The following is a 23,235-nucleotide window of genomic DNA, read 5'->3' as shown; positions in this document are numbered from 1 at the left end:
TTAGGATATCTGGTTACTGATGTTGCCATGAAACTGCAGAGAAAGAATTACAGCATGAATATAAAATATAATAAACATGAACATGGGAAAGGTCAATAAAAGATGAAAAGATTCAATTACATATTGAAATCTTAGATTTCAGCAAATTAATACAGAATTGGACATATCAGGAGATCATAATGTTTACAGGATATAAGAAACAAAGAAGGAATGTCAAAGTTGGAAATAGTAAGAGGGAAATATAATTGGACTGAAGGATCTAAAAACGGTATATTGATAGTTTTGAACTTTGGTGTTGGAAAAGATTTCTGAGAACATCATGGATAGCCAAGAAAGGAAGGAAATGGGTCATAGAACATCCAGTGCAGAGTTCTCCCTGAAAGTAGAAATGATATGCAAAGAGCTAATTGTGTTGAGTAGTGTATATAATTCAGCAAAAATTAGAAGGAAAGAGGACAACTAGCAATAAGATAGTGGCAATGGAAAATCTGAAGACCGGGCTGGGAATAGATAATTGTGGAGAAGTTCTAGCCATGCATTCTTAAGAGTTTATAGTAATTTGATAGCACATAATTTATCTCTGTTCCCTGGTTTACAGTAGGTATCAGTACCTACTAAAGCATGGTTAGCTCTTAGACAGAAAGCTATCAAATTTCAGGCTAGTAAGTTATAACTGAATACTGAGAGGTCTTCCTCACTCTTCATTCTCCAGATGAACATCCCACATTACTTCAGCCTGTCTGCATGAGGCATGTCCCAAATTTGTTTGTTTCATATGTTGCAAATTTATTTGTGTTTGTTTCATACATTGCCCATCTCCCCAATAGGGCAACTTTGGGTGATTTACAGAATATAAAAAGGTAAATAGAAAAGCAATTCAAATTTTAAAAGTATGCACATGAAAATTTTAAAAGTATGCAAAAAACCAAGGAGATGGATGGAATGCAAACATACATTGAATCTTGAAATATTGAAGATTGCTTCACTTTTAAGAGTGATTGTACTGTGACAGTAATGGAGATATTGATGGCAGAATGCTAGTCAACTTTGCAAATTTTTAATTTCTTTGTATTTCCCTTGACTTTTTTATGATGTGCATTTCATAGTTACATTTTAGCTAGGTAAAATTAGAAGTGGCCCTGATCAATAGTAAAAAGGTAAAGGTTTCCCTTCCAGTCATGTCTGACATTTCTTAGCCGAGGGAACCAGCGTTTCCGAGGACAGTTTCCATGGTCATGTGACCAACATGCCTGTACTGTTACCTTCCCATCAGAGTGAAACCTATTAATCTACTTGTATTTTCAGGCTTTTGAACTACTAAGCGAGCAGGAGCTGGGATAAGTAATGGGAGGTCACCCTGTTGTGCGATGTTCGGGTATCAAAGATGTCTTTAGCATCTTTAGCTGAGCCGTTGCATCCCTCCCCCCCAGATCAATAACAGAGGACTTATTTTGGAGTGTTCAAACCTCCACTTTAATCCTTGCCATTTCCAGATCAAATAAAATGATTGGATTGAAAAGACCATGGTCTACAGGTAGTCTTTGACCTAAGATCATAACGGAGCCTGCCCATTTTAGTTGTGGTCATAAAGCAGATCATCCATAGAACTAGCCTGGTTTTCTGACCATTTTTGTGTTAGTCATTGAGCAAATTCATTGTTTGATATGGGACATTTTTTAAAATAAAAAAATGGTCTAAATGTGCGCCACCAGAACTTCAAAATGGGTCATATACACCTTTTGGAGGGTCCTTCATAACTTCAAACAGTCTCCAAGTGACCAGTCATAAATCAAGGACTACCTATATATCAGGCCTGCACAACTCATCAAGGAGAAAAGGCCACATAGATAAATTAAAAAAACTTGTGAGCTGAAAAGAAATACTTGGAATGCCAATCAGCTGTTCTGTGCTGTTAGAGCAGTGCAAATACAGGAGCTGGATGAAGCTTGGACGTGCTTAGTAAGCATGTCTTTCGGGCAGCTGTAAAGTTACTATTTTTTTAAAAAAATGGTGGGCTACAAAAGGCTGTTTGATGGGTGGGATATTGTGTTCTATATTCTTGGATCTGCTCTATATTTTTGGAATCTACTAGCAATCATGTGAAGGCAAAAAGTGATTTGACATTAGGAAGCTTTGTACATTTAAAATGAATGTCGCAATCTCATTTCAGGGTGGCACTAATCAAAAATCTATGGTCATAAATAATGATGAGTGACATTAGCAATGGTTTTTAAAAATTTGGTCTCTGCAGAAATAGTTCATAAAAATCTTGCTAATGTGTGGCATTCACTTTAAGCAATCTTTGCTGCTAGAACTCATTCTAAACAACATTGCCATTTTCTTTGCTTACATTTATTTTTCTCTTATGTTGTACAAAGGGTATGAATTAAGTTGTCTTCAAAAAAAATTGGTCACCCTGTAGTCCCATTTGTGAGTAAATGAAAGATTAACCAGCGTTTTATGCTTGGATAACGAGAAATGTTTGCCTTTTCATTACACTAGAAAATATATCTGTAGTAGGCTATATTTCAGATAATTAAAACTTGATATATCCAGACTCTTGTTTGCATAGACATGCTGCAATGTTATACTGTATGAAATAAGCAGGCTTTCTCAAATCTGATCTAAAAAATAAGATCTTACATCTGCAAAAGAGGCATTGGTGTATGAATTGATAACGTTTTTATTTAATTTTGGTCTTCGTACTTGCCTTCAGAAAATATCGGTTGCTTTTTCCATTCATTTAAATACTTGTTTTAGTTGCTGAAATGTTTTGTTATATTAATACTCTTTCTTAATGAATCTCTTTAACATTCAGGCTAGGATTCAAAATTAATTATTACTTAATGACTAAGGCTTTTTGAAAGCTAAACTGATCATATGCTTGGAAATAAAATAGGTACTGAATTTCTCTCTAAACTATATGTCTTTGGATTTGTTTGGCTTCTAAAAATGGTTTAAGTACATACTGGTCAAGGTGATGGCTCACTTGCAATATAATGGAATATACTTTTTAGCAAGTTCAGGCAACGAAAAGGGTTATAATGGTGATAGTTTTATGAGGATGCAATATATTTACTTCTTTTTCTAGTGAACATAATAAGGGTTTTTTTCTAATTCCCCCTTAAATCATAATCATATAAAGGAAGCATTATTTAATTCCATTACCGTGTCCTCCAGAGCAACTTGTTAATCATTTTAGCTTGTATTACAAACTGAGAATCTGTAGTTTATTTGGAAAACAAATTGCACAATACAGAACACAAATTTAATTTTTAGTTTAAATTTTGTGCTGTGATTCTTTTTAAAAGAAAGCTCAAGGAAGCTAACTAAATATCTTAGTATGCAATTCAAGAAAAAAATGATCAAACATAATTGCAAGAATGTATTGATAAAAATAGATGTTTAAAATACTAGGTTTTTTGGGGAGGGGGGAGGCGAAGTTACTTGCAGGAGTACTTCTCCCTGAAGGCATCTACCTGTTCTAGGGTGGTCATGCTTTAGGTCTCCTCCCTTCAATATTACCAATTGATGGGACCTTGGAGGTACACCTTCTCAGTGGCTGCCCCAACCCTTTGGAACAGCCTCCTACCTCTTATCTCTTACCCTTTTAGACATAACAACAACAACAATAAAAAGAAAAAGACATAGTTGGAAGGGATCTTGGAGCTCATCTAGTTCAACCCCCTGCTCAGGCAGGTAACCCTATACCATTTCAGACAAATGGCTGTCCAATCTCTTCTTTAAAACTTCCAGTGTTGGAGCCACAGCTTCTGGAGGCAGGTTGTTCCACTGGAATTAACAAGAGTGACAGTCCTTCAAAGAGGAATCAAGATCCAACGAAGAGAGGAACTAATCAAAGGTGGGCAACGAAGAACAGGACGGAAGTCCGCGAAACCTCTTATCGAACTGAGGGAGAAGAAACACCGTCGGGGACTCTATAACCTTGTGACGATAGTACAGGGGGGTCGTCCTTCTCTTCATTAAACTAGACACACCCAATTCCAGCAACTGTTCCTTATATGTTTTAGCCTCCAGTCCCCTAATCATCTTTGTTGCTCTTCTCTGTACTCTTTCTAGAGTCTCAACATCTTTTTTACATCGTGGTGACCAAAACTGGATGCAGACTTCCAGGGGGCTGTGAAGACCTGCCTCTTTGTTCAAGGATTGGGCTAGGATGGGGGTTGAGTGAGCTAAAAGAAAGGTCTGGTATGGGGTAGCATGGGGTAGAGATTGGAGAGGTAAGATGCTTTTTGTTTTTAATTAAGTTTTTTTATGGGATCATAATATGAGATAGGCAGCCAAAGGGAAGTAAATGAAAAAATAAGCCATGGAGATCTGCATATCTGCGCAACTCAGTTGTAAAACATTTGAATATGTTAGCCTCTACTAAAGTGGTGCTAATAATGATTTGTAATAAAAAATGGTTTCAAATGTTGGTGAAAATGTATTAACCAGGAAGATGAAGCATAGAAATGATGCTATTAGAAAACTTTCTTTAAAAAAGCACTTTAAAACAAATCTTTTTTTTTAAAAAAAAAACACTTTTAAGTAACTTCAACTGTGGCATTTAAGGGAACTGTTTTTGTTGGCTTCTGAGTAGAGGCTTTCTTAAATGTGTTAAATCCTAAAACATTGAAAATGCATGTTTGGTCTTTACTATGCTAACCGCAAACGCAAAGTCAGTTTGACATTGGCAGTTTTTACAATTACGTGTCACAATTATTATGTGAAGATAGAATAAATGACTATACATTAAAGAACATGTCTATTATCACTTGAGGATTTCCATATACCTTTCAATTGTTTCACAGCTGCTTATAATCTTACAATATAGACCTTATTCTTTTTGGCAATGAGATGTCAAAACATAAGTTTATTTAGATTCAAAAAAGAAGTTTTAATTTTTTCGATTTGGAGTGAATAGATCTGAATGTAAGTTGTAGGGAGACATTGCTTATATCTGCCAGGTGAATCATATTTGACTGACCCTTGTAATTGAATTCTGTCTAAATAAAATATTGTATAATAATACTTAGAAGCATCCAATATATATTATTGATAGTTCTCATGTACTTAAGCACATTAAAAATAGCCCTTTTAGCCGGGGTGTTGCAAGTTTGAAACAAACAAAAAAAATCTATATGCAAGCTGTTTTAAAAATCTCTTAACTGTGAGTCAGTCATCGGTTTTTTTCCTTCCCTGCAGTGAACCAGCAGCACCAATAAAAATGCCATTACTGAGTGTCAATTAACTCATAAAAGTTCATCTCCAGAATGCTGGTAAACTATTAGCTTAAGTTTATGGATCTGAACTGGTTAGTTCAGCTTTAAAGGCTGGTTTAGATATAGCTTAAGGGTGTTTTTGGTGTACAGTAGTTTTTAGCTAAGGGTAAATGCTTCAGCTATTGTGATGGGAATATGTATCAGGAAGGAAGGGTTGAGCAATGCCTGCCCAATTACAGATAGTTCTCGACTTATAAACATTCGTTTAGTGACTGTTCAAAATTACAACGGCACTGAAAAAAATGACATGACTGTTTTTCACACTAACAACCATTGCAGCATCCCCATAGTTACATGATCAAATTTTGGATGCTTGGCAACTGGTTCATATTTATGAAGGTTTCAGTGTCCCTGGATCATGTGATCAATCTTCAAAGCTTCAAAGCAAAATCAATGGGGAAGCCAGATTCACTTAACTGTTGTGTTACTAACAATTGCAATGATTCACTTAACAGTTGTGGGGAGAAAGGTTGTAAATTGGGGCAAACTGTCTCACTTAGCAACAGAAATGTTGTGGTTGTAAGTCAAGGATTATGTATGTTTACAGTTCTTTAACTAAGGTTCGGAATAATTTTAGACAAGCATTTTTAATCAAACCTTAATATATTTACATAATGGTTCCATTCATACATCCTTCAAAAAAAAAAGTCCCCATCAGTTCTGTCTTAATTCTGATAACTATATAGATGTACGCATACTGTTTTCTTGGCAACAATATAGAAGTGGGTTGCTAATTCCTATTCTATCTGAGATTTATAAACAAAGACTTTCTCACTCATCCAGATGCTTTATTTATGGTTAGCAAATCGTAATTTCTTGTAACAAAACTATCAAAATATTGTGATTAGCATATTATATGCCAGTGATGGTGAACCTTTTAGAGACCGAGTGCCCAAACTGCAACCCAAAACCCACTTATGTATCGTCGTGTGCCGGGTGGGCGTAGCTCACTGGGTGGTTGTGCCCAATTGGGTGGGCGTGGCTGCAGTGGTAATGGCAGACTGGGTAGGACTAAAAAGTTCAGTCAATCAGTTCCAACTTTGTGAGATCTTTTTTTCCCGTGAGAAGTTGAAATTGATTGATTGAACCTTTTTTTTTTTTTGCACACAGTGGCCTGAACGCTTAGGACTGGGGCGACGGCGCAAGTGTCCACAGAGAGGGCTCTGCGTGCCACCTGTGGCATGCGTGCCATAGGTTCGCCACCACGGTTATATGCTTTTATATTGTTTGAAGATGTAATACTTAGAAGATCACTAGTCAAACTTTCCATATGGTTGAATTTTTTGGAAGGTACAACTAGTCCTCAACTTAACCTTCATTTAATGACCATTTGAAGTTACAACAGCGCTGAAAAAAGTGACTTGTAACTGGTCCTCCCAGTTTCAACTGTTGCAGCATCCCCATGGTCACATGATCAAGATTCAGGTGCTTAGCAACTGGCATATAATTTACATTAGTTGCAGCATCTTGAAGTCATATGATCATTTGAGATCTTCCCAGCTGGCTTTTGACAAAGAAAGCCAATTGGGGGGAAAATGCATTTGCTTACCAACTGTAATGATTCACTTTACAGCTGTGCCAAAAGAGGTCATAAAATTGGATGTGACTCACTTAGCAACAGAAATTCTGGTAGTAGAGGACTACCATTAAAATTATATAAATTTAAGAAAGAGGCAAAATATGAAAACAATTCCTGGTCTTCCTATATAAACCAATTATATTGATAAAATACCTTTTCAATAAATCAAGTCAATACTTCAGTAAAGGGTTTTCAAACTGTGAATGTGGGTTTACTGATGTTTTTAAAATAGGATTGGGTAGGAAAGTAGGACTATCCAAACTGGTTTTTGCTCCTCAATTTGCTTGTGCAAAGGTGCAGTAGACAGTTGGTTTGCAGCAAAGTTTGTGAGTCTGTGCAATATATAGATTAAAAACTAATTATTAAACTAGCATCTTTATTTCTTAGCCAGCCTAATACCTATGGAATTATTAGTTTTATTCCTGGGGGGGAAAGGGTTATCTAGTTGTTTAGATTATGGTTTGAGAAGCACTGGTTTAGCAGCTGAATGTTATCTACTGTATATATAAATTAATGCTAAAATCAGATACATCTTATTTATTCAGAATTATCATGGCCACTGCTAGATGAGAAAATTATTAATGGTTACTAATAAATTTGAAGCCATTTCGTATTTTCAGATTCCTCTGATTTGTTTCCTGGTCATTGTGATTTTCTTTTCAAAACTTTTTTGTCTTAATTTGTAACTTTTGTTTTTAATTTGCACCAGGTCCACTTTCCAGATACTGAAAGAGCAGAATGGCTAAATAAGGTAAACTGACATTCTTACTGTTTAGAAGTTTTTGTAAAAGTATGTAATGTTGTCTTTGTTGCAAAATAGATTTCTTACTTGGTGGGCTTTTATTGTACTATTTTAGATCTTCTAAAACAGTGGTTCTCAACCTGTGGGTCGGGACCCCATTTGGGGTCGATCGACCATTTCATGGGGGTCGCCAAGCAAGGCTTTCCGCCATTTTTTTTGTCCACCATTTTTTTCCCCTTTTCCAGTGGGTGCCTTACCTCCCTTGGGCTGGGCCAGCTGGTGGTCGACCTGCTCCGTCTCTGCCGCTTGCCAGCTACGCCTCGGCCGGCGCAGGGGCCAGAACCACGCATGCGCGGCGCTCCTGGGCAGGGAAAGTCCTCGACTTACGACCGGTTTAGTCCTCGACTTACAACTGGTTTAGTCCTCGACTTACGACCAGTTTAGTCCTCGACTTACGACCGGTTGGGGTCGCGGCATTAAAAAGGTTGAGAACCACTGTTCTAAAAGCTACAAATGCTGTTTTGTTGGGCTTGAAAGTTAAGTAGCAGTTGTACTAAATGCAAAAAAGTTCATCTTTCTGAAATTGTGGTTGTAATATAATGTTTGCTAGCTTTTATATGTTAGCGGGATTTTAAAGGAAAAGGGGATTGTTTGATTATTGGCATCAAATTGCTATTGACTCTTGGTCAAATTGCTATTGACCAATGTATTTATTTGAAAGGATAATTAGACTGAAAAAAATATTAAATCAATAAGGCGGTATTTTGATTAGGGCAATTCAAGATTAGCAAAATAATATGTTAGCTTCAAATCTGGGAACACTCGGAAAATCACATACTGTTTTATAATAGAAAATGATATGGAAATAGAGCATAAAATATCCTGTGTACATGAATTCACTTAATTATTGGACTGCTTATTGTCCCTCTTTTTTATGTGATTGGATGTAAATCAATATTCAGTTAAGAATTCTCCTCTAGTATAATTGTTAAGGGGTTGCTGTATGGCTAACTATACAGAAATTCACATTTTTAATGAAATGGGGCTAATGTCATGATCATGGATTAACATTGAAAACTTAGTGGTCTCTTTTCTTTTTTTGCAGACAGTGAAACATATGTGGCCTTTCATTTGCCAGTTTATTGAGAAGCTCTTCCGTGAAACAATAGAGCCTGCAGTAAAAGGAGCAAACAGCCACTTGAGTACTTTCAGTTTCACAAAAATTGATATAGGGCACCAGGTATGCCTTTTTCTGGAAGCTAGACTGAACCATCAGATATTATACTGAGGTCATGGCTTTGCTTTTATTTATCCCAGAAGCAATTGAAAAGCAATAATTTGGTACCCTGAAAAAAAATGAAAATTCCCTGAGTGTATTTTTCTGAATATGTTTATCATTGATAGAAGAATATTTTTTTTAATTCCAAAATCTTGTTTCGGATTATTTGAATTACAGTTCATGTTAGTGAATGCTACTGTTTAACAGGAGTCCTGTATCTGTAGTCCTCGACTTACAACGTACATTCGTTTAGTGACTGTTAGAAGTCACTGAAAAAAGTGACTTATGACCATTTTTCAAACTTACAACTATTGCAGCATCCCCATGGTCACGTGATAAAAATTAGGACACTTGGCAACTGGCATGTATTTATGACGGTTGCAGTGTCCTGGGATCATGTGATCACCTTTTGCAACTTCTGACAAACAAAGTCAATGGGGAAGCCAGATTCACTTAACAAACTGTATTACTAACTTAATATCTGCAGGGATTCACTTAACAACTGTGGCAAGAAAGGTTGTAAAAAGGGGCAAAACTCACTTAACAAATGTCTCACTTAGCAACATAAATCTTGGGCTCAACTATGGTCATAAGTGAGGACTACCTGATTTATAGTCTCAGTACCACATTACACAAACACACGGGTGTGTGCACGCACGCATGCCTAAGAGAACTAGATTATATGGTTTACCTTGCCTTATATCTACATTTAAGTATCTATCTTGGTTTGTTTTGAGTTTCAGTAAATTTTGCATAACTATTTGGGCTGGGTTGGGTGGGGTGGAGTAGGTTGATATGCTTCCTATCTAGCAAGATACTGTATTGTATTAGTTGTTTGATTGCTATGGTGATAAAAGGAGTATTTATGGTGCAAAATGTAAACTACTCATATTACGAGATTATTCAAGTTTTTGAACATCAATGCTGGCGGTCTAAATATATATACTGAATAAATGTTGCTCCATTCTCCTTTGGAAAATCTTGCTCAGAGGGCAGGCACATAATCACTAAAGCTTCTGCTAAGAGCAGATTTTGTTTGCTCAACTCTGCTCTGTTGATTTAAGAATCTGAAGCAATGGGTGCCTGGCTCTGCATATCATGGTGTCTTTGTGTATATGGGTGTGTGTATTTATTAATAGTGATTAACAACTGTGCACTTTTATTAAGAACAAGTTAAAGGGATACATGTGCAGGATGAGATTGATTTTAGCAGTCCACACTAATATTAAAAAAATTCAGAGCTGGGCCAATTATTTCCATTGGTGCTTTCTCATCAAACCAAGCGTAATGTTGCAATAGCATTTTCTAAATTCAAGTCAGTATTAATGGTAAAAAAAATCAATTAGATTGTAAGATTTGAACTAAAGTAGATTGCAAGCTTTCAACTAAAAATTTCTTTCCTGGTTTCTCTGATGCTATTGCTGTTTAGTAGTGCTTGTCCAGTGAGCTGCCTTTTAAAATACATGTATTCTTTATATTCAGCATAGTAATCTTTTCAATCTGACATTATCAGCTCTGTAAGCATCTAGATCTGTTTTTACATAATACAACATTTTAAATAAAGTGGAAGAGTTTTACATTTAACATCGTTCTTGCAGACCTATTGATCTATTAAATTGGAATTTTTTATTTCAGCCCATTAGGATCAATGGTGTGAAAGTGTATACTGAAAATGTGGATAAAAGGCAGATCATTTTGGATCTACAAATCAGGTAATCTTGTCCTAGTAAGCATATACTGTGTCTTAAATTCCTTAAAATGTGTTCTTCATTGCAAAAATGTTGCAATACTTGTTTCTTGGAGAAAGAAATATCTTTTAGCTCATTATAAAAATAAAGAAGCCCACTATATGTTAATGGAACCATTATGCAACACTAAGCAGGAAAGCATTGCTGCACAGAAATTAAGCTAGCAAAAATAACATACCACTGTTTTATAGTATGATGGCACAATAAAACTTCGAAGTGCTTTCTTGAAAACAGGATAAATAACTTCTTACGTTGTATTCCAGTAATGCGGGAGTCAATTTCTATATCTCCAGATTTTTCATTAATAGCACTAATGAAAGCTATAACAAAAATATGTTACTTGTGTGAATTTAGTTTATGCTCATTTCTCCTTTCGTTGCTATAATAATCAGGAAAAAAACAGACTTGTTTCCAAATATCCCCTATTCCCAGATGTCTATCAAAAAGAAGAAGAAAAGAAGAAGATAATATGTTTGGAAACTAGCCGTTTTCTTTCTATTATGGACCTGAAAAAATTATTTACTCCATTTATAACTTGCTACAGTCTAGGCAATTTTTACCAGTTAGTAATGAAAAAATAACATTTAAAGTGAATGATTATAAACAGTCTAAGTTCCATTAAATGTCTATGGAGATTCTCAGTCATCCAGGTCATGTTATCCCAAAGGTGCTTTTTCCTAAAGGCAACTGGACTCTCTTGGTTGAATTCCATTAAATGGAAATCCCACATTTTAAAAAGAAGTTTTAAAATGTTGTAGTTAGTAAACCTGAAAACAAATACTTACATTTTGGGGCCCTTTTCTTTTTCTTTTTTCTTTTGATTTTAGTGCCCTGCAATAAAAGTAAAAATGTTTGTTTGTTTATATTTCACATTTCTGGACCACCCATCTCCTTTAAAGTCGGACTCGGGGCGTTTATAATACAACATCAAAATATAAAATAGTATATAAAAATGAAGATGTTAACATTTTAGAATTTAAATTTTAAAAGTTTTAGAATTATGAAAGTTTTCAAGGAGGCAATTTTAGCCAAAGGGAGGGAGGACTCTCATGGCACCAGCCAACCCCACAACTGTGTGTTCCTTTGGGCTCCTTATGCAAGGCCACAGAGCCATGTTTTAACCTCTTTTCGGAAGGCCAGGAAAGTGGCGGGGGGGGGGCAATGACAAAAAAGTCTGTCTTCCAAGTTATTGGGGTGTTTAAATTAGCTTTTGGGAAATTGTTCAAATCGTAAATCACATGTTACTTGCTTTGAAGGAAGAAAGCTATGTTAGTCTGTTGAGGCAAAATTATTTGCAAGTAGCTCCTTTTATTAACTTTTATTAGAAGGCATAAGCTTTCATGAATTACTTTCAACAGGTACATAAAGTAATTAGACTGATACAGGATAAAGACAGAAGTTGAAAGGAGGGGAAGATAGGTTAGTTGTGCAGATTGTATGTGAGCCAGATTTATAAGCATCTTATTATCAATTACTTTTTCTAGTGTGTTAAAGACCTTCTTGTTTGTTGGCACCTTCTAAGATTGCCTGAAAGATTTTAGTTTGTTTGTCTAAGTTATAGAGTCATTTTTTCACAAGCAAGTGACTCTGGGCAACCTATAACAAAACAAACAATAAATATCATAAACCACTATCATGAACAAATATTTAAAACATTAAGCATTAACATTCTGATATGAGTTCAATAATTTCTCACTCAATTTTGATTTAAAGTTGCATTCTTTCTAAATAGATACTTTAGGGTCTGTGGGCATTGAAATAGTCTAATATTTTGCCCTTGATGAGTCCTGATGTGTCCATTTACTTAGTGGGCCAAGGTTCGTCCCATTTTTCCTGTATAAAATCCAGAGGAGCATTGTGGTGAGAGCTGGTATAATTATCACATTGGAGGAAAATTGTGTACACGGGCCCCTAAATTTGTGTATTATATTTGTTGGGGCATGTGATGGTGCTGTTGGAGCAAAATAGACCTCTAGGTTTCTTGCAGGTGTGGAGGTTTGTATTATTTGCTATTACACTTCTAGGATGCTAGAAGGATGTTACTAAAACACTGTGTCATCTAAGATTGATGCATGATCTGATGAAAGAATAAATCTAATCTTAACTACTATAGTACTTCCCCATTTCATTCTTTTTTTGGCCAAGTGACTATATCAGCCTTGCATTCTGAATGAGCAAATACTCTTGATGCTACTCATGATGAAGAGCTTAAGGTTTAATGGATAATGTAATTGTTGTATTCTTGTTCGTTAATATTAAAAGTAAAGCTCTTTTGCTTCTCCCTTTTTGCACAGTATGGAAAACAATCACTTTTTAAATTGTGAGAATATTAATGAAATAAAAGGCAAGCAGTGGGGCTCTGTATATAAAAGGTCTGAAGTCATATCTTGGATCTGCACATTGATTTAGCTGTAAATAGTTCACAGCCATTATGCACTCAGTGGATAAAGTGTTCTGCTTCAGTCTGTGTCCAAATGGTAGATCATATTTCATGTAAGCTGTGTTGCAAAGACTTAAGCCAATCCATATGGACCTGAAGGTCATTAATTGTTTGGGTACAACCAACTAATCTTTTCCCTTTTTGACTTGTTTAATTTGTTAGATGTGCAGTCTAAACTAGCACAGTATTAAATTAAAGGGGGAGGGAGCAGAATTTTTTTTAAAAAATATTTATTTATTTATTTACTTACTTACTCATTTTTCCTATTTTTTAACTGCCCATCTCCCTTAGAAAGGGGTTCTGGGTGGTGTACAATATAATAAATATATAATAATGTATAAAATTCATATTAAACACTTTAACATTAAACAAATTAACATTTTTGCTGTGATGGTGGTTGTATAACATATACAAGATAGTTAAAGGTATATTTTAGCCAAGCTGCAGTGGGTTACAGTCTCGCTATAATTTAGAGAAAAAATGAATTCTTAAACTTTTTGGTGTCCTGAAATTGGTTTTTAATAGCAATGTATTAATGGATTGTATATATAGTACAACTATACAGTGTTTTCTTATATTTCTCAGTTTTGTGGGAAACTGTGAAATTGATTTGGAGATCAAGAGATACTTCTGTAGAGCTGGAGTGAAAAGTATACAGGTAAATTTCTTTTCCTTCTATCCATTATATTTTGTTACCAGTTCATATTTCCATAAATGCACCTTTAGTCCTCAGCTGCAATTGAAATGATATAGTTTTATTCTGTTTAACATTCAAGTTCAGATTTATAAAAAAAACCTTCTGCATAATATATAATAGTTAAAGTAATCTTTAATTCATGGTTAGTGCTGTGTACTCTGTTTCCCTAAAAGTAAGACCTACCCCGGAAATAAGCTCTAGCTTGATTTTTGGGGGTGGGCCTAATATAAGCCCTACCTCAAAATAAGGCCTAGTTTTGGGGTGAGGCACACACCTAAAAATCAAGGTGGCGGGTGGAGCTACCCCATGCACCCACTTACCTTGCAGCCAGGCCTCTCCTCGCGACCCACTTCTTCTGTGGTGTCTTCTGCAGCCAGGCCTGCATTTCTCAGTCACAGGCCTTTCCAGAAGGCCTGTGCAGCCAAGAAGCAAGCTATGGATTCAATCCATAGCTTGGTTCTGCAAGACCTCTGTAGTCGAGGACCAAGCTATGGATTCAGAGGCTGCAGAGACCTTCCAGAAAGGCCTGACTGCAAAATGGGTGGGGCTGTCGGTACCGGAGGTGATATAAAAGACATGCCCTGAAAATAAGACCTGGTGCCTCTTTTGTAGGTAAAAGAAAAGAAAAGACCTGGTCTTATTTTCAGGGAAACACAGGTATCTATACATGCAGGTACCCTTGAGTCAACCTTTTACTCCTGGTGACTGCATGGACTGGGTTCTGATGTTCTCTTGGAAAGATTTCAGAAGTAGTTTGCCATTACTTGCTTGCTAGCATTGAGAATGACTGATCTGAGGTTACCCGACTGGTTTTGTGTGTGAGACGGAATGGAACTCATGGTCTCTGGATTGATTGCCTGATGCCTTTAACTGCTACACCAAACTGCCTTAGTGCTTTGATCATGGCTGTTTTCTTTTTTTTCTTTTAGATTCATGGCACAATGAGAGTTATACTGGAACCTCTGCTTGGCGATATGCCCTTAATTGGAGCGGTATCTTTATTTTTCCTTAGAAAACCAGTAAGTGGAAAATTTCTATATTTTCTTTTTTCCCCCTCGTAACTGTTTTAGCATAATATGAGAATAGAATAGAAAAGAATTCTTTATTGACCAGAGTTCTTTATTGTGTGTGTGATCGGACACACGAGGAATTTGTTCCAGTGCATAAGCTCATGGTGTACATATAAACAGCAAGTATTAGATCATGGGCCACAATTATAGTTACAGTCACTAATCATAAGTTACAAACAACAATTGATAAATCATAAGAAACCAATAGGAGAAGATAGTAGGAAAGATGAGACGAGAAAAGATGAAAGATGAGACACTGCTGTGTGGGAATTAAGTGTTCAGCAGAGTGATGGCCAGAGGGAAAAAGCTTTCTTTATGTCTGGTTATTTTGGCATGCCATGCTTTATAGCAGCGTCTTGAGGGGAGAGTTAAAATAGATTATGTCCAGGATCTGTAGATATTTTCTCAGCCCTCTTTCTGGTTCGTGCAGTATACAGATCCTCAATGGAAAGCAGGCTGGTTGTGATTGTTTTTTCTGCAGTCCTAACTATATGTTGAAATCTGTATCTGCAAAGCAGCCAAACCAGACAGTTACAGTGGCACACATGACAGATTCAGTAATTCCTCTGTAGAACTGTATCATCAGATCCTTGGGCAATTTGAACTTTGAGTTGACTCAGGAAGAACATTCTGTGTTGTGCCTTTTTAATGATGGTTCTAATGTTAGGCATCCATTTCAAGTCCTGGAAGATTACAGAACCCGGAAACTTGAAGTTATCTACTGTTGATACTGTGTTGTCTAATATTGTAAGAGGTATTAGAATAGGAGAGCTTCTTCTGAAATCTATTACCATCTCTACAGTTTTAAGAGTATTCTGCTCCAGATTGTTCCACTTGCACAACAGGTCTAGTTGATCTTCTATAAGCAGATTCATCATTGTCTCAAATGAGACCAATGACTGTTGGATCATCTACAAACTTCAGTACTTCAACAGAGGAATCCTTCAAGATGCAGTCATTGGTATATAGGGAGAAGAGTAATGGAGAGAACACACAGCCCGGGGGGGGGGGGGCTCCTGTGCTATTTGAAAGGGTACTTGATATAATTTTTCCCTAGCTTCACCTGCTGCTTCCTATTTATTAGAAAGCTTATGATCTGTCTACAGTGTGGTCAGGCACAGCTAGCTGAATCAGTTTAGAGAAGAGGATTTCAGGAATGATGGTGTTAAATGTTGAGCTGAAATCTACAAAAAGGATCTTACTTAGATCTTTGGGGATTCAAGAACTAGTGCATTGCCATATTGACAGCATCATCTGCCAATCTGTTTGCCCGGTAGGCAAATTGCAAGGGGGTCTAGCAGCAGATCCGTGATAGCTTTCAGGTGGGCAGTGCTGATCTTTTGAAGGTTTTCATAGCTATGGATGTCAGAGCCAACAGTCGGTAGTCATTGAACTCCCTGATGGAGGGTTTCTTGGGCACCGGCATGATAGTAGAGCATTTGAAGCAAGAAGGGATATAACACATTTGCAGTGTTTTATTAAAGATGCAGGTGAAGATGGGAGCCAATTGATCAGCACAGACTTTCAAGCAAGAGGGAGTTACCCTGTCTGCCCTGGTGCTTTTCCACTTTTTTATTTGTGAAATAGACCTCGCACATCTTTTTCTGTGATCAACAGAGGTGGGTGGTCCAGAGGGATGGGATGTAGGAGACTTAGCTTTTGTTGATATATCTGAGTAGCAATAGTTGAGTTGACAGTAGTTGACAATAGTTCCTCTCAAACCTACAGAAAAACACATTCACATCAATTGCTAGTTTCTGACTCTCTCTCACAAGGGAGGAAGGTTTGCTGTAGTCAGTGATAATATTGTAAGATTTCGAAGAACTATTGATAATGGACAAGTGCTTGGTTCCTCTTACAATCAACAACTGTGGTATTGTACCCAGAGCTAGAGATCTGGCTTATATGTCTCTCAATAATTTGTAATCTGGGGTTTGTAAATTATTTCTGGTGTGTGCTTATTGGAGCACTGAAAAGTTGGAGTCTATGTTTAAGGCAATGTAAAGTCTTAAAATATAGATTAAAACATTTACTCAGTAATAATAAACCAGAATTCGGTTAAAATATCTTTTAGACAACTGTCATTCTGAGCAAGCTTTATAAGCGTCAAGGCAGCTATAATGTCTGCAGCCAGAACACTTAAGAACAGCCCCCATATTAATATTGTAGTTTTCCAGGATCACAATCCTAAGGTTTAACTATCATTAAAATGAAGCTAACGTTTATAATTTGCAACAAAGTAATACAATAATCTATAATATTTAATAGAATAGAATTCTTACATGTCCTTCCTTTGGAGTTACAAGCAGATATTTTATTACAGCCGTTTTCTATCACTTGGATCGTCAGTGGCTACAGCAAGAGAGAAAAATCACTATTTTGTCCAGAGGGAGAAATGTTGGGTTAGTTGGCATCTAGTAATGTTTCTTCTCATATTTTCCAGGCCAAAGTAACATTTGGCAATAATTCAGTGCACTCTTTAGTCAGTGTCTGTTGCTGGCCGTGATGACTATATATGGTAGCAATGCCTGAATTAATAGTTCTGAACATACTTGTTTAATGAATTTGCTTATGTCTTCTGTGGTTTGTGAGCCAAAGTTTTTGTCAGGCATCTTTAGCCTTGTATTTCTTATAAAAATCAATCATTGTGGTAAAGTAACAAAAGATGGTATGAATGTTAATGCTTATTCAAATATCTTTAGCAAACATGAAGTGATTTAGAAAACAATCATCACATTTTTGTTATAACCTTTCTTCCACTAAAGGTTTTAAGCAAACTGCACATATTTGTGTTTTATTTAAGCTAGTAGACTTTGACAATTCTATATTTAGTTCATATTGGTAAATAAGCTTGATTTTTGCAAACTGCAAATTCTCTTTCAAGCTTGGGGTAGTATGAGGGTATAATGAACAAGTCTTTATTGTAAAAACAGTTTAATCTTTGCAAGTTATTGGTAAAGTTTGTAAATGCCAGTGGACCCACTGATATTTCCATTGGGACCTAATATACACCTTGCCTCCCTCTGTTTGCATTCAAAAAGCCCTTTTAATTAAAATAAAAAGGCAAGTTGGCATGTCATAAAACAGAGTGTCAGCCATCAACCTATCTTTGTTGTCAACGCTGCCTCTGCGTCTCATATTCTTAGAACATAAAATGCTGAGTTGTTATACTATGTGCCCGTGTGTGATTATGTGTGTTTATGTTTATGTCTGTTTATTGCAAGTATACCCACCTTGTTCAGAAAAAAGACAAAGATAAACAGGAAGTAGAGAATATCCCTTAGGAATGGTTGAAACCATTCATTCCTTAGAACTTTCTGCAGCTATTTTGCAATATTGTTCACAATATCTTCTCAAAATACTAAATAGGTCTGCTAACTGAAAAAGGATAAAGTCCTGATTTAGGCCTAAATCTATATCTACATCTGGCCCATATGAATTCAGATTACTAGTGGAATTGCATATATCTGTCTGTTTTAACGCATATAAATATTCTCTGGATATCAATTAGCAGATTAGATTAAAATCCAACCTATGGTATGTAACTTTTTTTACTTGATCTATGAGATATTGTATTTTCTGCATTAAATGTATGATCCAGATATTGGTTCTACAGTTAGTACACTGTTTATGAAATAGTCTACCTTTCCTAATTAATTAATAAATACATGCTTGGGGTAGTCTATTGTTCCCATATGAATTTAAATTTTTCAGTTGGAGAAAGTCCATGAATTACAATTTATATCACTGAAAAGAGTTCTGATGTCTGGGAAAAGGGGAATATTTTTCCCCTCTCTCTGCGACACTCTAATGGGGCATATTGCACATCTGCAGTCTGGAGATCAATGAAAATGTTAAGCTTCTGAAAAGGAAAACTCTGGACGAGTCAACACATGTTAACAGGCTAACATAGAAATGTGTTAAAGTAATCAAGAGACACGTTGAGCACATGTTGGGCACTTGGCAACTGGCTTGCATTTACATCTGTTTGCAGCATCCTGCAGTCATATGACCACAATTTATGATATTTTACTGCAAAAATGGATGATGAGCCGTGGTGGCGCTGACTGCCAACTGCCTACAGTTCAGCAGTTCAATTTTCACCGGCTCAAGTTTGACTCAGCCTTCCATCCTTTCGAAGTCATTAAAAGGAGGACCCAGATTGTTGGGGGCAATGTGCTGAGTGTAAACCGCTTAGAGAGAGCTGTAAAGCGGTATATAAGTCTAAGTGCTATTGCTATAAGAAAAAAAGTTTGTCATACAGCCACAATTGCTTAACAACCACCTCAAAAGAGATCATAAAAATATGTACTGTCACATGGTGACATAAACTATGACAACTTACAACTATAATGATCAGGCTCCTCATTACGGTTGTAACTTGAGTACTGCCTGTCTCTGACAGGGGTCCCCAACCCCAATCCGTGGACCGGTACCGAGCCACGGCATGCCAGCAACCGGTCCGCACAAACAAAGGAAAGCCCCATCCACATGATGCAGGCAGCACACAAGACCACGCCCCCTCCCGTCTGTGGAAAAACCTCTCTCCACAACATCGGTACCTGACCATCATGCACAAGTATGGAAAGCAGTATTAGCCATTTTGCTGCAAATTCTGAAGCATGATTTTCTGCATTAATGCTGTATCGCCAGATGAATAAATTTGTTGTTCTAAAGCAGGGGTGTCAAACTGCCGGCCCACAGGCTGGACACGTCACAAGGAAACTGCGCCCACCCCATTGCAGGCAATGGGGAAAAATCCCCGATATGTTGTGTGACATCGTGTGACGCGAGTTTGATATGTCTGTTCTAAAGCAATCTTCTCCAACCTGGAGAAAGGATTGCATGGGATGCAGTTTTGCTTAATATGATTCACTTAACAACTGCAGTGATTGGCTTAGCAATTGTGGCAAAAAAGTTTGTAAAATGGGGCGAAACTTATGGAAATGTTGGTAAGCAAGAACTACCTGCTATGGAACAAATATTGAATATATTGATTTTTTTTTAAAAAAAAAATCCTTCCTAAAAGAAATTTTATTTCATTGCTTTTAAATTATCATATGTTGCATAGTCATAAATTGAGATCATGTGACTTGGTCTTATTCTGGTAAAAACACAAACATTACTTTAAAGTTTTCCAATCTTTGACAATCTCCAAATATGTGAATGTTAAGTTTCATTATTCCTGCAATTCTATTATTTAAGGAATTAATAATTATTTCATTATTTATTTATTATTTATTTTATTTATTGAATTTATATACCGCCCTATCTCCCTTACGGGACTCAGGGCAGTGAACAGGCGATAATAAAAACCACGATAAATATACACAAATTTCTGTTCTAAAATCAAATTAAATAACAGGCCTGCTCTAAAAATACCCCATACAAAACCCCCACTAAAACATAATCAAACTACGCCAGGCCGGCCGCACGGAATAGATGGGCCTTCAGGGCTTGGCGAAAAAGGCGCAGGTCCGCAACTGTACGTAGGTCGGGGGGTAGGTCATTCCAGAGGGCAGGAGCTGTCACAGAGAAGGCTCTCCCCCTGAGGGTCACCAGCCGGCATTGTCTGGCCGATGGCACCCTAAGGAGGCCCTCTCTGGGAGCAGACTGGTCGAAGGGAGGTGTTTGGTAGGAGGCGGTCTTGCAAATACCTAGGTCCATTGCCACGGAGCGCTTTAAAGGTTGTTACTAACACCTTGAAGCGCACCCGGAAGGCCACTGGCAGCCAGTGCAGCTCGCGCAGGAGAGGTGTTACATGGGAGTATCTAGAGGCCCCCAGGATCGGGGCGCGCCGGCGTAAGACTTGATCGACCTCGGAGGTCCACGTGGAGTTCCCCTCGGGGTACATCTCTCGCAACGTTATCAGGTCCACCCTTTGTTGCTCCCGAACTCACTGGCACGCATCTCGCAGTGCTAGGTCTTTCCCCGCGTTGACCGCATAGTCCGCTTGGACTACTTTTCGGGGGGACCGGTGCCGACAGTCATGATCGTCTAAAGACAGGCGAGCATCCAGGAGGACGCCCAGGTTGCGGGCCCTCTCAGCAGGAGCTAATGACTCGCCCCCGATAGCCAGAGATGGAACCAACTGGCTATGACGTGACGCCGGAAACCACAGCCACTCGGTCTTGGACGGGTTGAGTCGAAGCCTGTTCCTCCCCATCCAGACTCATTACTTTGATAATCCAGATGGGGAGGAACAGAAGCCTGTTCCTCCCCATCCAGACCCATTACTTTGATAATATAATGTTTACACACTTGTTTTCATTTCTCTAGTTTTTACCATTGTAAGCTGTCCAGATTAGTCCCTTGGCAAGACGGCCAGCAGATAAATTTAACAAATAAATAATTAAATACATTCTGGAGCTTGAATTTCAGGCTCCTTGAAGCTGCAAAGGCTGGAGAGCACTTCTTTAAAAGGTCACTACACTGATTGCTCTTGTCTAAGAATATTGTTTCTAACCAACATAAAAAGTTAAAAAGTTTTCTCAGTTTTAGCTGAAATTCTTCTGACCATCAGTATATCCTGTGTGGTGTGGTTTCTCTGAGCAATATTTTAATATTATTTTTTTATATATTTCCAGCTTTTGGAAATTAACTGGACAGGACTGACCAATCTTCTGGATATTCCAGGACTCAAGTAAGCTGAAACTGAATGAATTTATTTCTGTTGTACAACTTAATATGCATATGTGTTCGTCAGATTTTGCAGAAAGTTACAGGCATGTCTTCCATCTATGCTCTATTGTGAAAAAGAACCCATGCTATATGCAGTTAGTCATCAGCTTATGATGATTCGTTCAGCAACTATTCAAAGTTACAATGGTGTTGAACAGATGGTGATTATGACCAGTCTTAAGTATTCTGGCAGTTCCAGAATCCCTGCAGTCATGTGATCTGGGCACTGGACAACTGACTTGCACTTACAACGTTAATATGTTATTGTTTGCAACCTTGTCTGCCAGTTTCCAGAAAATCAGGTAGGGGAAGTTGCTATGCCTCCTTTACGCTCTCGGCACAATCTGCTATTCCAGCTTCTGAGGGCTATATAATGCTGTCCTGTGATATCACTGGAAGGATAGAAGTTGAGTTTGAGTTGGGAGTAGGGTTAATATTAACACTTGGCATATGATGATCAGACAAGTATAGTATCTGATTTTAACTTGGAACAAAAATGAAAGCCTGCAGTTTGTAAAATGGTTAAATAGTGCAATATACAGGTGGTTCTCAGCTTGCAGCCACAATAGAGCCCAACATTTCACATGAGTTTTACCCCATTTTACGACTTTCCTTGCCATAGTTGTTAAGTGATTCTGGTTTCCCCATTGACTTTGCTTATTAGAAGGTTGCAAAGGGGATTCACATGACCCCAGGACATTGCAAATGTTATAAATATGAGTCAGTTGTCAAGTGTCTGAATTTTGATCACATGACTATGGGGATGCTACAACGGTCATAAGTGTGAAAAATGGTCATAAGTCACTTTTTTCAGTGCTGTTGTAACTTCAAACAATTACTAAACAAATTGTTGTAAGTTGAGGACTATCTGTATAGGATTGTGAATGGAATTCTTAATTGACTCAGTCATTTTACAAGCTAAAGTCTAATGGATAGGTTGGGTTTTAGTTTTAGTTGAAAATATTTTTAGTTTTAGTTTTAGTTGAAATATTTTTTAGTTGAAAAATGTTTATTGGGGAAAGGTTTATATAATTATCAGTAACAAAATTAGGTTTCTATACTGTTCAGTTTTCTGGGTGAATCAACATCTCCTGTCATCTTTAATACTGTAACATGAAGAAGAAAACATTTTTTTATGCATGAAAAGCTATTTTCATTCTAGCTGTCAAGTGCTAGTTGGATCTTGCTTTCAAAGAAAAACAGTAAGTCATTCCAGCTTTCATTGTTGTCAAACGATTTTCAGACCTGAAGTGGAAAATATTTGAGGTTAAGCGATGAAGCCATTCTATACAATTTATATGTACATTTCCACATACCTTAACAAAATCAGCTGCATTTAGTGATTGCTGTATGTTGCAGATATTTAATTAGGTTTAAATATTTCAGTTTCATCTTCTGCTTTTATCTGATCATTGATAGTACACTAGTGAAAATTTAAAAAAACAACAACAGAAGCTTCCTAAATAAAAGTATAGCAACAATTTCATTGCTAATTCTGATGGTATATTTTTAGGATTGTATTTTTTATTGTTTTTGTAGTCATCTGCATATATAAGGTCAGTGACAAATTCCATACTTATTTGTGAAAATGTTTCTCATGATGACATATAATACAGGTAGTCCTCAACTTACAATTGCCCATTTAGTGACCGGTTTAAGTTACAACGGCATTGAAAAAATGACATGACCAGTCCTCACATTTATGACTCATAGT

The 23,235-nt window shown here is 37.0% G+C and overlaps 1 protein-coding gene across 2 annotated transcripts in view; it reads left to right on the top strand.

Annotated features, from left to right (window-relative positions):
• The window catches only part of ESYT2 (extended synaptotagmin 2), a 60,263-nt gene that overhangs the window by 8,980 nt on the left and 28,048 nt on the right, over positions 1-23,235 (top strand). For both annotated transcript variants that reach the window (XM_015811486.2, XM_029283248.1), the window contains exons 2-7: positions 7,574-7,615; positions 8,712-8,846; positions 10,521-10,597; positions 13,659-13,731; positions 14,700-14,789; positions 21,428-21,483. In XM_015811486.2, coding sequence (XP_015666972.2) covers positions 7,574-7,615; positions 8,712-8,846; positions 10,521-10,597; positions 13,659-13,731; positions 14,700-14,789; positions 21,428-21,483 — 473 coding nt within the window. The remainder of the gene's footprint in view (positions 1-7,573; positions 7,616-8,711; positions 8,847-10,520; positions 10,598-13,658; positions 13,732-14,699; positions 14,790-21,427; positions 21,484-23,235) is intronic.

The sequence above is a fragment of the Protobothrops mucrosquamatus genome, unplaced genomic scaffold (genome assembly GCF_001527695.2).
Source record: "Protobothrops mucrosquamatus isolate PMUCROS unplaced genomic scaffold, P.Mucros_1.0 scaffold42, whole genome shotgun sequence".
Classification (NCBI taxonomy): domain Eukaryota; kingdom Metazoa; phylum Chordata; class Lepidosauria; order Squamata; family Viperidae; genus Protobothrops; species Protobothrops mucrosquamatus.
Note: the sequence above shows the minus strand (reverse complement) of the source record. Positions and strands in the feature narration are given on the sequence as shown.